This window comes from Telopea speciosissima, chromosome 1, assembly GCF_018873765.1.
Source record: "Telopea speciosissima isolate NSW1024214 ecotype Mountain lineage chromosome 1, Tspe_v1, whole genome shotgun sequence".
NCBI classification, from domain to species: domain Eukaryota; kingdom Viridiplantae; phylum Streptophyta; class Magnoliopsida; order Proteales; family Proteaceae; genus Telopea; species Telopea speciosissima.
Window position 1 is genome coordinate 70,689,661 of NC_057916.1, and position 15,731 is coordinate 70,705,391.

At 40.8% G+C, this 15,731-nt stretch overlaps 1 protein-coding gene across 1 annotated transcript in view; it reads left to right on the top strand.

Annotated features, from left to right (window-relative positions):
- Positions 1–15,731, top strand: part of LOC122648495 (chaperone protein dnaJ 13-like) — a 116,493-nt gene that overhangs the window by 38,186 nt on the left and 62,576 nt on the right. The window contains exon 7 of the mRNA XM_043841702.1: positions 11,385–11,469. Within this exon, the coding sequence (XP_043697637.1) occupies positions 11,385–11,469 (85 nt within the window). The remainder of the gene's footprint in view (positions 1–11,384; positions 11,470–15,731) is intronic.

The window sequence follows — 15,731 nt, forward strand, 5'->3', positions numbered from 1 at the left end:
AAGTTGGAGTATATATATCATGCATGCCCAACTTGACTAAGATAGGATGAAACAGCTTGCTATTCAGCCCCTTAGTGAACACATAAGCAAGTTGATCAGTAGACTTCACAAAGGGAACACAAATGAGGCCAGCTTCAAGCTTCTCCTTGATGAAATGTCTGTCAACCTCCACATGCTTAGTGCGATCATGCTGGATAGGGTTATGAGCAATGCTAATGGCAGCTATATTGTGACAATAAAGCATCATTGGAAGATGGACAGCAACACCAATATCCTGTAATAATCCTCTAAGCCGTAGAAGTTCACAAATGCCTTGGACCATCGCACGAAACTCGACTTCAGCACTGGATCTTGCAACAACATTCTGCTTTTTGCTACGCTAGGTAACAAGGTTCCCACCCACAAAGGAATAATAGCCAGAGATAGATTTTCTGTTAGGAGAACCAGCCCAATCGGCATCAGTATAAGCTTCAACCTTGAGGTGACCATTGGAAGACAAGAGAATTCCCTTTCCTGGAGCAGACTTCAAATACCTCAAAATACGACGGACTGCATCCATATGAGAGGAATAGGGATCATGCACGAATTGGCTCACCATACTTACATCAACTGCTCTGTCATGTCTGGTGTGAGAAAGATAGATTAGTTTGCCCACTAACCGCTGATAACCACCTTTGTCAACAGGTTCACCCTCTTTCTCCCTAAGTTTTGTAGTGGCCTCCATAGGAGTATCTGAAGGATGACAACCTAGCAGCCCTGTCTCAATCAATAGATCCAGGACATATTTTCTTTGAGAAAGAAAGATGCCCTTTGAAGAGCGAGCAACTTCTATCCCTAGAAAATATTTGAGAGAACCTAGATCTTTGACCTCAAACTCACGGCCAAGGAAAAGCTTCAAATCCCTGATAGTAGCATTATCATTACCAGTTACCACGATATCATCCACATAGACTATGAGTAGAGTAACCTTGTCACCAACTCGTCTGATGAACAAAATATGATCAGCATTGCTCTGCTTATAACCTGCTGAAATCATAGCCTTATGAAATCTGCCGAACCAAGCCCTAGGTGATTGCTTCAACCCATATAGAGCACGTTTCAACTTACAGACTTTGCCCCTAGTCCTGTCATCAGAGTAGCCTGGTGGAATGTCCATATATACCTCCTCCTCAAGCTCCCCATGGAGGAAGGCATTCTTTACATCTAACTGCTGAAGATCCCACCCAAGATTTGCAGCACAAGATAATAACACCCTGATAGTGTTGAGCTTTGCCACTGGTGCAAAGGTCTCCTGGTAGTCAACTCCATAAGTTTGAGTAAACCCCTTTACAACCAGACATGCCTTATACCGATCCACTGAACCATCAGCCGTCTGTTTTACCACAAAGACCCATTTACATCCCACTGGTTTTTTCCCTGGAGGAAGTGCCACAAGATCCCACGTGTTATTTTTGTGTAGTGCTCTCATTTCTTCCAACATTGCAGCCTTCCACTTTCCATCTGTATATGCTTCCTGCCAATTTTTAGGAATAGAGATAGAACAAAGAGAGGATACAAAAGCACGGAAAGAAGGAGAAAGAGAACTATATGAAACAAAGCGAGATATGGGATGTAAAGTGCAAGTCCTAGTACCTTTGCGATGAGCAATAGGTAGGTCGGAAGGAGAGGGATTACCAGGAGATGAAGGATCCGGGTTTGGAGCCGGCAATTATGGGTACTGGTGCTACAGTGGGTTGCAGCTACCCTCTGTTGGATTTGCCCCTTGTATAGCTGATGATGTTGGAGTTGTCGATTCTCTTCTGAAATTCACCAATAGTCCTCTGGACAGGAGTCAGCTCCCCCTGGATAGGAACATTAGCAACACTATTTTCTATGGTCTCCCCCTGTAAAGGATTCCCATCAGGTGAGGGAGGAACAGCCAGAGGAAGTTGGGCATCCAAAGTAGGCTGGGCAGCAGCCGTGGGTGGTGGTAAATTAGGCTGGACAGCAGCCATGGGTGGTGATAAAGTAGGCTGGACAGCAGCCATGGGTGGTGATAAAGTAGGCTGGACAGCAGCCGTGGGTGGTGATAAAGTAGGCTGGACAGCAGCCTGAGGAACCTCTGGTAGAGGAATCTCAAAAGGCACATCTTCACTAGAACTCTCCCCCTGAAGAGGTGGCGAAGAATAGTAAGAAAGGGACTCATGGAAAATAACATCCATACTAACCATGGTTCGACGGGAAGGGGGATGGTAACACTTGTAACCTTTCTGGGTCGGAGAATAACCCAAGAAAATACAACGAAGTCCCCGAGGTTCCAGTTTGTTAGGAGATCTAGTATCCCTAGTATAACACACACAACCAAAGACCTTGGGTGGCGCAATAAAGGAGGAATTTCCCATTAAAACATCAGAGGGGCTACGAGAGTGAAGAACCCTAGAGGGCAGCCTATTGATGAGATAGGCGGCAGTGAGTACCGCATCCCCCCAATATTGAGATGGGACATTCCTCGCAAACATCAAAGCCTGGGCCATCTCTAGCAAGTGGCGATTTTTCCTTTCTGCCACACCATTCTGGGCAGGGGTATCAACACAACTAGTTTGATGAAGGATGCCATGGTCAGCCAAATATTTTTGAAATTGTAACTCAGTATACTCTGTTCCATTATCACTTCTCAATACTTTAAGAGTAGCCTGGAACTGAGTTTGAATCATGTTATGAAAATGCTAAAAACATGAAAAAACTTGATTTTTTGTATGTAAAAGATCTACCCATATATGCCTAGAATGACAATCAATGAAAGAAACAAACCATCGGTGGCCAAAAATAGAAGGTTTACGGCTAGGGCCCCAAACATCAGAATGCACCAAATTAAAACAAAAAGAACTCCTTTTATTAGAAACTGGATAATTTGAACGTGTTTGTTTGGCCAGAACACAAGCCTCACAAAAAAAGTCATCCTTAGTACGAAGGGTGACCAGACTAGGAAATAAATGAGCTAAGATTCCTAAAGGGGGGTGACCTAACCTAGAGTGCCATTGGTAGAGTTCAGAAGAGACCATGGAGTTCTGGTGTAGTGGAGAATGTAATGGTGGTGGAGAGAAGCGACCGTCATTGTAAAATCCGTAATAAATTTGAATTTTTGGAACTTGTGTGATTTCAGGTTCCAGTCCTGTGTCGATGCTTGCTTCAATGTTATGGGCTGCATCGGTCGAGGTACTTGACCAACCATCTGACACACCTATGGAGGATTCCGGGGAGGAGTCTTCTCAACCTGCCCTTCTAGAGTCAGAGAACCCTGGTGGGGTCCCGCATCTGAGCTACCTGTGTCAAATATGCTACCTGGAGGGGATGCAGAGCCTATCCCTTAACTAACTTATTGTAAGTATGAACTTATTTGTGTATTCGTATGTCGATTATATGACCAATTAGACTTTTAGGGGTATTCTGGTCATTTTATCCTTGTGGGACCCACATCCCCAGTGGAGATTCCAATTCCAAGTAATTACCCGTACCCAGTTTACCCATGATGTCATGTGACATCATTCTATAATTACATTAAGGTAATAAGTACAAAATTCTGGTTAAAAACAATTTAAAAAATTAGTTTTAAAAGCTGATTTTACATTAAAAGGCCAAACATGCCTTAGATAACTCAACCACTATAAATATAAACCAATTACACTATTCATCAATCTAAGAGGTTAATAAATTAGTTATAGAAATAATTAATACTCAAATTACCACCCTACCCCTTAGTGCTTAAGTATTATGCATTTATATAAACCCCCCTTTCTATTTTCCTTCTTCCTCTTATTTGAACATAAGAAGAATCGATCCAGCCTTGAGAGCCTTAGGGAAACTTAGAGAAAGAAGAAGAAAAAGGGAAGAAGAAGGAGAGAGAAGTACATCATACGTTGGGGCTTTGATTCTACACTTGGAGTTGAAGCTTGAGAGTGCAATTGGAGTTCTTCCTGCACAATCTAGGACTGCTGTCACACTGATATCACCATCAATTTCAGGTAGGTCCTTAAATTTCTGCTGTTCTCTTCTCTTTCTTCTCTAATCCTAAGCCTTAACCCAGTCCTAACCCATGGCAGCCATTAAAATATGTAAACTAAGCTTTAAAAATAGGAATGCTACCAACATAAACCTAATTTAGAACAAACTAGGTTCTGTTATACCTGAAATTTCAGGGCTGTTTCTCTGCTGAATCTAATTTCAGGTTCCATGAACCAATTTATAAGCCCTAAATCATTAATTTGAGAAGTAATTAACCTAAATCCCTAATTTTAGTATTTAAATCTGAAATTCGACAAATTAGTGAAATGACCCACCTTAATTATTATCTGAAACCAGAAATTGGGACTGTGCATGTTAAGATCTGCCCATTTAAAGTAAAACCCCCAATTCTGCCCCTTGAACCGGACAGCCGGTTCAGCCATTGTGACCAAAATACCCCGATGCCTTTGATCGATCTCTGGCTATGCTCTAACCTCCAAACATTGCTGATTTTTCACGATAGGATGTTTCCAGTCTATTCTTGCTGGTTTGTCTGTTTTTGGGCTATTTTGGAGGGTAATTATTGAGACCTTACCTACAGAGACAGGTAAGGGAATTCTGACCTTAATTTTGGAGTGTTTATCATTTTAATTTGTTTTGTTCTGATTGCCATGTCATACATCATCAAAATTATCCTGTTCATATAGTTATTAGCTTTTATTTATTGCATTAGAATCTGCATATGATTTAGGTTGCATTGGCATCTTGCATTTACATTGATATCTACTTGTTGCTGATGACTATTATTGGAAAAGTATTGTTCTATTAAATTCAGTTATACATACAAGTGTTATCATGCATTGATTGCACTGGGCTAGGCTGTTTTATCATAATCCAGTACTACGCCCCTTACCAACAGGGGATAAGGTGTTGGACAACCCGTGGTACAGCCGAAGGGTATGCCGGGGTACCATTCACTATCCCATGTCAGCGTGTGTACTCCGCTGTGGGAACAAACAGTAGGGTTGGTCATTGAGGGTCTGTTGGGTTAGCTGCTTGGTGATGTGCTTTCCTGGCGGGTCTTCACCGTGGTAGAATGGTTTCGCTCGGGTGATCGATGTCTGGAACTGCTTGGTGTCATGTTTTCCGGTTGGTCATTGGGGGTCTGTTGGGTTAGCTGCCTTGTGTCATGCTTTCCTGGCAGGTTCTCTTCGAGGTTAGCATCTACTACAGTAGTACTTATACCACATGTGACTTAGTATCCATGTTAGGACATGCTACTTAGGACATTCATCATAATTGCTGCGATATGTTTGCATGCATTCCCTTATTGGGCTCAGTTGAGAGCTCACCTCTCGTGATCACTCTATTTTTACAGATGAAACTTCTATCGCTGCTGTTTATGCTCCTTTGGGGACTCCTACTGTTCAGGATTCTCTTATTGATCGCGGAGCTGGTCCTTATGTTTTGGCGGAGCACGATGCTTCGTGCTCCTGCGACGATTGCTCATTCTCCTGATCTCCCAGACTGATCAGGCTCCTCCCTTCTTTTTGTTTATATTACTTTTTGTAGTACTTATGTATATAACTTTTTTTTAGCTTAGTTAGTGTTACACCTTCTGTGAACTAACTGTGTAACCCTGATGTAAAAGCATGTTCATATATATATAAATACAACTGTTATCACTAGTTTCCTTTAATTACTGTCTTATTTCATATTAAATTGCTTCCGCTGCTCTTAATTTAATTATATTGTAATTGAAACTGCGAATAGAGAACTGCATGGTGATCTTGGTTGGATGTCAAGGACATCCTGGCACACTTGGCCTTATGAACCGGGCTGGGGTGTGACATTTAAGTGGTATCAGAGCATGCCACGCTCTTTTTCTATTCGCAGTCAAATTCATGATTGGCAGCTCTTGAACTCATTGACCTGAAGGTGAGTTCAACTTAGGATTGATTAAAAACCTCAACTAAAAGCTACCAAGTAAAAACAAATGGAAAAATTGACTGTAGACTGTGATATAAAGATAAAACTTCTATTATATAGATCCGAGTTTATACAAAAATTTCAGCGCATAGGCTGATCTGGTTACATCAGGTTGATATAGGTTAAGTTGAGGACCATAGTCCTTACAAAGTGTAAAAGAAAATTACATATAAGTTAAGACCTAGTCTAGATAGTAACATCGGATAGTCACTGTGGTTGTGGGCCCTGTCCCGAGAAGTGTGACCTCCACTCTGACAGCTGGGTCTCCACTGCACTCATCCTTCCACCCAACTCAGAAAAACCCTATTTCATGGTCCTCTCCATGCTCTCTAATCTACTGAACAGCTGTGCCCATGTGGTACCATCAGTTGTGTACTCTGGAGCAACTGAAGAAGAAGAGGCACCTGGATGCCCAAATGATGCTGCAGGCTGAGACACTGGTGGGCGATCAATAGGCTGTGGCACTGGGACCTCGCCCTCGGGCTGCAGCCATTATAGATCAAGCTGCAACAAAAAAAAAAAAAAAAAAAAAAATATAATTTAGATAATGAGTGTAAAATCAGTAAAATGTAAAACAAAGTGTATTTCTTTATGCGTGCTCATATATGGGACAGCAGCCCATATGTAAGCGTGCATTGACCAAGAATACAACAAGTATGTAGTCTAGTCAAGTGTAGAAAAATATATATAAGTATACAAGTTATCTTTGTGTATGAGTACATGTTTATAGCTTATAAACCCAATATAAGCCTAAACAAATGTAATGGAACAAGTTAGGCTAGACAAACAGGCACATTAAGGTTAACAACTTCATTAGGTCATTTTATCAAACACTAGCTATGCATATTTAAGCTTGGTTTTATAGGGAGATTTGTGGTTATGATATATCATTAGAAAATAAAGCATCTGAAAGGGGGATACCTTAGAATAGTTGTAGGCATGAAAATGTTCATAAAAACAGTAAAAGCAATCCAAAAAAAAATTAGTTAGGAAGGTCATGTAAGCATTTTATCAAACACTTGCTGAGCACAAGCTGTACACAGTGAATGTTGCATATAGATCTTGAGGAAATGGAAGCAAAAGAGTGAAATCAGCAATAACATAGCACATTGCGACAAAATGAGCTAAGAAAAGTGAATGTGCTAGAAGAGAACAAGAAATTTCTGTTTTGGCTGAAGAACAAAAAAATATAGGAAGAGATGCTTATTTAGATCTAAAATGAAGTAAGAGAAAGAGAAGGAATGAGGATTTGATCACTTACATTTGATTTGGGGGGTGAAATCTTGTGTTAGGATCCCTCCTTTAGTCTTGAATGCACTTAGGAACCCTCTTTGGGGTGTTAGACACTTAGAAAAGAGAAAGGGAGAAGTAAGAGCCGAATGGGTTTCAAATAGAAAAGATGCAGGTTTTTACACTTTTAAGAGAAATTGGTCACTGCCGAGTGAACCGGATGATCGATTCAACTCGGTAGTAAATCCGATTGCCCTTTTTGCTAGTGAATCCGATTCATCCCTTTTGCCTTCTAAAATGGTTTGAAAAATTATAATAAATACTTAGATAAATAATGAATTGTACCCTATAATATATTAAAATAAAATAATTATATCTTTATAATATAATAAAAAATAAGAATAATAATAATAAATTATTTAAAATAGAATAAATTAAAAAAAAAAAAAATACATTAAAAAGTACATTAAAAATTATTTAAAAATGATATAAAATTCTTAAAACTATGTTTGTGTAATATAAGGCTTGTATATTTATAAATTGGGTGTAAAAATCATACTTTTATGCTTTAAATGCTGTGTTATATGATTTTTAAACTTATTAAATGCTATGATTATGCTTAAGTTAGGAAATGGCTATGAAGTGAGTGTTTATTTATTGTTTCATTATAATCTAATATATTTTAATATGTGGCATGATTTGTGAGTTTTCTTTATAGGAGTTCGATTCTTGGCTTAACATATAACACCAACTCGAGATGAGTTATGTGTTAAGGCCAATTGAGGAGTACAATTACAACCCCGAGAACATTGATGAACTCAATCGAGCGCTTGAGTTGCTTGTTAATGACCGGGTATATCTACGGTCTATCTTATGGAATGACAGCAAATCATTGTGGGCCAGAGATTTTTACATCATCGATCGGAGGATGGATTACCTTCGGGCCCACATTTCTCGCATCGAATCTATCCTCCACAGATGGGCAGATATACTTCAAGGCCTCCCTTGAATTCTGTGGAGTACGATAAGGCTTATCTTGCCTTAATTACTACTTTCTCTATTTTGTGCATATATGTATATCAAACTGCTGCATGTGCTGATAGTTTGATGTTTATTTTCTTTCTCAGCTGATCATTATGGATCCTCGGCCTCCTGTTACATATCAGAGGCATAACACCAGAGGCCGTGCATAGGCAGCCTCATCCTCCAATCCTACCCATAATGATCCTCCAGCTGGGGGTACACAAGCAAATCATCTTCCTCCTCCCCCTGATATGCCTGCTCCCGACACAGCTAGCCTTATAAGGGCTATAATGGAAGGGCAGCAACAGCAAATGCATCAGATGATTACCGATATGGGTAATCAATTCCAAGCAGCCATCAGGAGTATCCAAACTTCACAAGCAGCCCCTGCAACTCCTGCAGCCCTTGCTGTCCCTCCCCCTCCTGCTCCACAACAGGACACTGAAGGCCGCATGATGGAACGGTTCCTCAAGATGCAACTGCAACCTTTAACTTTTGCTGGGATCAGCAAGGACACCCTGCTTCCTGTTAAATGGGTGAAAGAGATGGAGAAAGCCTTTGAGTTTCTGGGATGCAATGACCAGTAGAAACTCATCTGTGCTAGATATAAGCTACAGTATGAAGCAGAGGCTTGGTGGGAAACCACAAAGCCTATCTTGCAAGCGGCTCACCCTGTCCTAACTTGGGACATTTTTAAACAAGCTTTCTTTGGGAATTACTTCCCCACCAGTGTGAGGAAGAGGAAAGAGATTGAATTGGCTGAATTGGTTCAGGGATCGAAGTCATATGATCTTATCTTTCCCAGAAGTGGGAGAGTATTTATGAAACAAGCTAGAGGAACCGGTCATATGATCTGTAGCTCCAGAATCTATGATCCAAGGATGGGAAGCTACAGAGGCACAATGACCTCCAAATGGAATACCTGACCGGGCAAAGTGTGAACCTGAAGGAGTTGAAGAATTGGCAGTAGCTGATGTAGTAGAGGCAGCGGCAGCGGAAGGCCTTAGCATATGTAGGAGTGCCTGTAGATCCTCCTGGGATAGACCAGGGTCAGTAGCAGGGGCTGCAGTAATAGTCTCAATCTGATGGGCCTTGGTCTTTGTCTTATTCTTGGTCTTGGCAGCCCTTTTTGCTTCAAAATGAGCTGGTTTCCCATGAAGTTTCCAGCACCTCTCTTTGGTGTGATAGGGTTTGTGACAGTGCTCAAAAACAACATTCCCTGTAGCAGAATCACCAAGAGAAGCAGTGCCACTAGGAGCAGGAGTGGCAGGGGCAGCAGCCTTGAGAGCTGATCTGTCAGTTGTAGGAGGGTGCAACATAGCAGCCCTCTGGTTCTCCTCAGAAGACACCAATGCATATGATTGTTCAAGTGTGGGAAAAGGCTTATGGCCCAAGTCCTGAACACGGATCTGATCATACTCCACATTCAAACCAGCAAAAAAGTCATAGACTCTGATCTTATCCACGTGCTTCTTATAGGAAGTAATATCAGCCACTGTAGTAGGGTGAAAGTCTGAGAAATGGTCCAACTGTTGTCACAGACTGCGGAGAGTAGCACAGTATTTTGACATTGAAAGTTCTCCTTGAGTGGTGTGAAGGACCTTCTTCCGGATTTCATATACTTGGGCATCATTGCCAAGCTGCCCATATGTTTCCTTGCATGCAGCCCAAATCTGAGAGGTAGTATCCAGAAGAAGAAAGTTATGCTGTAAATCTGAAGTCATAGAGCCTATCAGATAAGACATCAGAACACCATTATTGGCAAGCCACTTTTCCTGAGCAGGCCCTTGTTCAGTAGGCATAACACAAGTGCCATTAATATGACTGGTGAGACCACGGCCTGCAATAGCAAAAGAGGCAGATCTGGACCATAGAAGATAATTCGAGCCATCCAGTTTAATAGGATTTGGTGGGAAGCTGTGGTACTCTGTCTTGCTGTGACCATCATGAAGTAACTGGTTTGAAGTGGCTGAAGAAGTGATCGAATCACCCATACTGGAAGCAAATTAATCCAATACTATCCTTAAATTAAAGGCTGAATCACCACTCCAAAAATCAGAACCAGCAGCACAAGAAGAACCCTATATCGATATTTGCAGGGTTTTGGAAAAAAAAACTGAATTGTGGAAATCGATAAAGGGACAAAAGAGGGATTAAACTGCAGGTAAATAGCAACAACTGAAGTCGATTGACCTTGTATAATGGAGAAAATAACCTGCAGAAATATAGGTCCAATAGGCAGCAGCAGCCCCCAAGATCGATGGATGTCAGGGTTTTGAAAAAACACCTGTGATGGTATATCGATCTTAGAGAGGTCTTCAAAACTGAACTGTGAAGGCCCAAATTGCAGTCGAGTGTGTCCTTGTAAGTGTAGAAGCAGCCCTGCAGAAGTAGAGCCAAAGTGTAGCAGCAACAAGCAGCCCCACACCCAAAGTCAACAATTGTCAGGGTTTTTTCAAAACCCTGAAGATGGAGATTGATTGGGAGTGGAGGTCTTCAATGAAGGAGGATATATATGCTGAATAGTTGCTGGAAAGGGTGCTGAAGAAGCTCCAATAAGGGAAGAACAGCCTGCAATAATGGTAGGGGCTGATCTTCTAAAAAAACTTGAAGACTTCAAAATCGCAGGTAGAGTCAAGCAGCTATTGAGCAGGAATTGATCATGGAGAAAACATAAAAAAGAGGTTGGGAGGGGCAGCACCTAAGTCATACGACCACCTCTTGTAGTGCTGCCCTTAGGAAAAAGGGAGAACAAAGGAGAAACAAGGAGGGAGAAGAAGGGAAAAACGATGGAGGAGAGAAGAAGGAGAAAAAAAATCGATGGGGTTGGTCCCTAATTCGAAATCAGCTCTGATACCATGTAGAGAGATTTAAAATTAGGGAAAGGCTTGGATGATTTAAGTCACCCCAAGCACCTCTTTATTTATAAGAGTAATAAAAGAATAAACATATGTACATGAGCAATGTGGGACTAAACCACATACAAACAACTAAATAAATAAAGAGGAAAAAAGTCCAGAATACCCCCCACGGTATTCTGGCCCATATCTAACATTATGACTGCAGTGAATATTGTAAAGAATTTATGATGAGGGTGCACTCTTTTATTTATTATAGCATTTTTCTCTTTTGTTAGTTTTGTGACATCATCAATTTTGCAGCACTGCTTTAGAGTTGGAAGTTGGGGGTGGAAGGAAAATATCCGATTTCAGCACTCTTTGGATGCTTTATTCCATAGGAATTCAGGTGATAGTGGATATGCTTGGAAAAGAACCATGCTTCCAATTTTTTACCCATTGATGATTATGCTTTATAAGTTCATATTTTCGCATTTAATTTAGTTTTCAGTAGCCACTCTTATTTCCTTCTGTGGTGGGAAGTTGATAAGCTCTATAGTTCAAAATGGTTACTGTCTCTAATAATCTGGATATACAATTCCATCATCTTTAAGTTTCATCCTCTGTGCATGAAGAAGGATGATCCAAGTTCTTATCTCACTTATTAATGATCATTAGTCATGAAAATTTAGTTTGAAAAAATGTTGTGTATTTTTCACCAATTATGTAATGGCTGTAGCACTTGGGTTATGTTCGGATGTCAAGAAAAGAGAAGTAAAGAAAAGAGAAGAAAAAATTCAAAAAAAATTTGAATCCGAGGAGAGAGATAGACACATAAATCAATCATTGCATCATCATGATTTTTGTCTTTGTGGAAAATATGAATAATGGCTTGTGACAATATGATCACAGCCCCACTTTATTTATAATGAGTGTAGGAACATTCTAGAATAGGTACAAAGACTGAAATACCCCTATGACAAAAATACTCTTGAACCCAAATTACAACACTCCCCCTCAAGTTGGTGCATAAATATCAAACATGCCTAACTTGCTAACTATAGAACAAAAACTCTCACTACTAATTCCCTTAGTGAGAATATAATCTAACTGCTCACTAGACTAGATAAAAGGAACACAAATGACCCCTTGTTGTAACTTCTCCTTGATGAAGTGAAGATCAATCTTAACATGCTTGGTGCGATCATGTCGAACTGGATTATGTGCAATACTTATTGCTGATATACTGTCACAATAAAGGTGCATAGGCAGATCAACAGCAACACATACATTTTGAAGAAGTCCTTGGAGCCAGAGGAGTTCACATATTCCATGGGTCATAGCCCAAAACTCTGTTTCAGCACTGGATTGAGCATCAACAGCTGGCTTTTTGCTTTGCCAAGTAGCCAAGTAACCAATTTACCTCCAACAAAAGTGCAATAGCCTGATGTAGATCTTCTGTCATCTGGACACCCTGCCTAGTTAGAATTAGTGATGGCCTCAATTGGAGATGATTGTGTGGAGAAAAAATAAGCCCTTTCCAGGAGAAGACTTCAAATATCTCAAGATCCTATACGCTGCCTCCAGATGAGTAGAATAAGGATTATGCATATATTGGCTAACTACACTCATTGCAAAAACTAAATCTGGCCGTGTGTAGGATAGGTATATCTGACGCCCAACGAATCTTTGATAACTGCCCTTATCCATTGGATCTCCATCCTTACTCTTTAAGTGAGTATTCGGTTCTAATGGTGTATCAGCAGGCATACATCCCAACATTCCAGTATCAATCAACAGATCAAGCGTATACTTTCTTTGGGAAAGAGAGATGCCTTGAGCTGAATGAGTAACCTCGATCCCAAGAAAGTATCTAAGCTTCCCCAGGTCTTTTACTTCAAATTCTGTCCCCAAATAAGCTTTTAGTTTGCCTATTTCTTCAACATCACTCCCGATGATTAGTATGTCATCCACATAGACAATCAATAGTCAATACCGTAATATGCTGGCCCATCTTCTTGATAAGCAAGGTATGGTCAGCATTGCTCTATTTGTACCCAATAGACACCATGGCTCTATGGAAACGACCAAACCATGCTCTTATGGACTGTTTTAGGCCATATAAATCTTTCGTCAAATGACACACCTTTCACTGTGTCTTTGGGGCAGAAAAACTAGGAGGAATCTCCATGTATACTTCTTCTTCTAGCTCTCCATGGAGAAAAACATTTTTTACATGAAGTTCTTGAAGATCCCATCCTTGGTTGACAACATAAGAAATACTTACCCTAACCGTATTCATCTTTACCACTCGGGCAAGCGTTTCCTGATAATCAATCCCATAGGTTTGGGTAAAGCCTCTAGTAACCAATCTAGCCTTGTATCTTTCTACCGATTCATCAACCTTCTATTTAACAACAAAGATCCATTTGCAACCTATGAGTTTCTTTCCTGGAGAAAGTGTTACCAATTCCCAAGTGTTATTTTTTCCCAAGACACTCATTTCTTCATCCATTGTTTTTTTCCATTTCGAATTAACTATTGCCTCTTGCCAGGTGTTAGGAATAGAAACCGAGGACAAAGAGGAAACAAAGGCATGGAAAGAGGGAGAAAGAGAATTATATGAAACACCATTAGAGATGGGATGTTGAGTACAGGTTCTTTTTGGCTTAAGAATTTCAATTGGTAAGTCAAGAATATGATCAGAAACAGACTTACCAGAAAGAGAACTTGGAAGAAGCAGTGCCGATTGAGTAGGAGCAGTGGTGGTGGTTCTTTTATGCCAAGTTCCTCGAGAAAATGTCTTCAAAGTGTCAGGTTTGTCCAGTTCCCCAGGCTCCCCCTAAATTAAAGGTTGCTTCTGCTCCCCCTAGATCAAAGGCTGCTCCTGTTTTTGTCCTATTATACCATCTTCAATTTCTATGGATGGGTCTTCCACTGTAGGTGCATACACATCCAATGGCGTAATGAGGACACCTCTTCACTTATAGACTCCCCCTGAAGAGGTCTATGGGTAGGGAAATAAGCCTTAGAATCCCTAAAAACAACATCCATGGTGACAAATAACTTTCGTGTAGGCGGGTGATAGCACTTATACCCCTTCTGGGTAGCAGAGTAGCCCCAAAAATGCAGCGAAGACCCTTGGGATCGAACTTCCCTTGGAGATGATGATTGTGAGTGAACACGACACAACCAAAAATACCTTAGGAGGTACCACAAATGAAGAAGAGCCCAATAGAACATCAAGAGGGGAGCAAGCTGCTAGCACCTGAGAAGGCAGCCGATTTATAAGATAGGCAGCAGAAAGCACAATATCACCCAAAAAACGAGGAGGAACAACCATTGTGAACATAAGAGATTTGGCCACTTCCAAGAGGTGACGATTCTTTCGTTTAGCTACACCATTTTGGGCTGGAGTATTCACACAAGAGGTTTGGTATAATATCCCATGAGAGATAGGTAGGGCTGAAAGGAGCCTTCCATATATTCCTTCCCATTGTTTGTCCGAAAATTTTTACTTGAGCATCAAACTAATTCTGAACCATTTTGTGAAACAATTGGAAGCAGGAGGAAACATCACTCTTTTGGTGCATGAGGTAAACCCAAGTAGTACGACTAAAGCAATCAATAATGGTGACAAACCACCGATAACCAGATGTAGAAACACAACGGGTAGGGCCCCACACATCAGAATGAATTAAACCAAATGGAATTAAACTTCTACTATTTGAAACAGGATAAACAACTCTAATTTGCTTGGCAAAAATGCAAGCATCACAAGAAAAATGGTTTTGATTACAACCCTCTCAACCAAATTGGGAAATACAGTAGATAAAAACTCCTAGAGAAGGGTGGCCTAGATGACGATGCCACCTATGCAGTTAGGCCAAAGCTGATGCCGAAGATTCAAGGAGAGAAGCCTGAGAGACCAAAGCTGATGTAGCTGATGGAGAACTATTAAGCATTTAGAGACCAACCACTTTACCACTGCCAATAGTATGACCTGTTTCCAAGTCCTGAAAAAGACAATGGGTAGGAAAGGAAGTCACTTTGCAGTTCAAATCTCGAGTAAGACTACTAATAGATAGTAAATTAGTAGAGAATTTTGGAACATGTAGGACATAAGAAAGACACAAGAAGGGAGTGCAATTAATGGTGCCCTTCCTAGAAACAGAGGAAAGAGAGCCATCAACGACACAGACTTTACTGTTACCTCATAATGGAAAATATTTAAAGAATTGAGTAGAAGAACTTGTCATGTGGTCAGTGGCACCCCTAGTCAATGATCCAAGAGTTGGACATGACTGAGGTAAAGTTGCCACAAAACGAAACACTTGGTGTAGATGAAGGTGAAGCAGAAGAAGTGGAAGTTCCTCACAGGGAGGTAGCAGAAGCAGCAGAAGGTGTTGATGAAGAAGTGGTGTCAAGTTGAGTCATCAATTGACGAAGATGATGAAGTTTCTCTTGGGAAAGAGGCTGATCCGATGCATTGTCTTTAAAAGAAGTCTGATTAGCTCTGGCTGCGGTAGAACGACCCTGCCCATGTCCCCGAGTATCAGGGGGACGCGCATGTAATTTCCAGCAATTGTCTTTCGTATGTCGTTCCTTGCCACAAAAATCACACTTCACATGAGCACGATCAGGAATGTACCGCGGGAAGAACCTCATGGG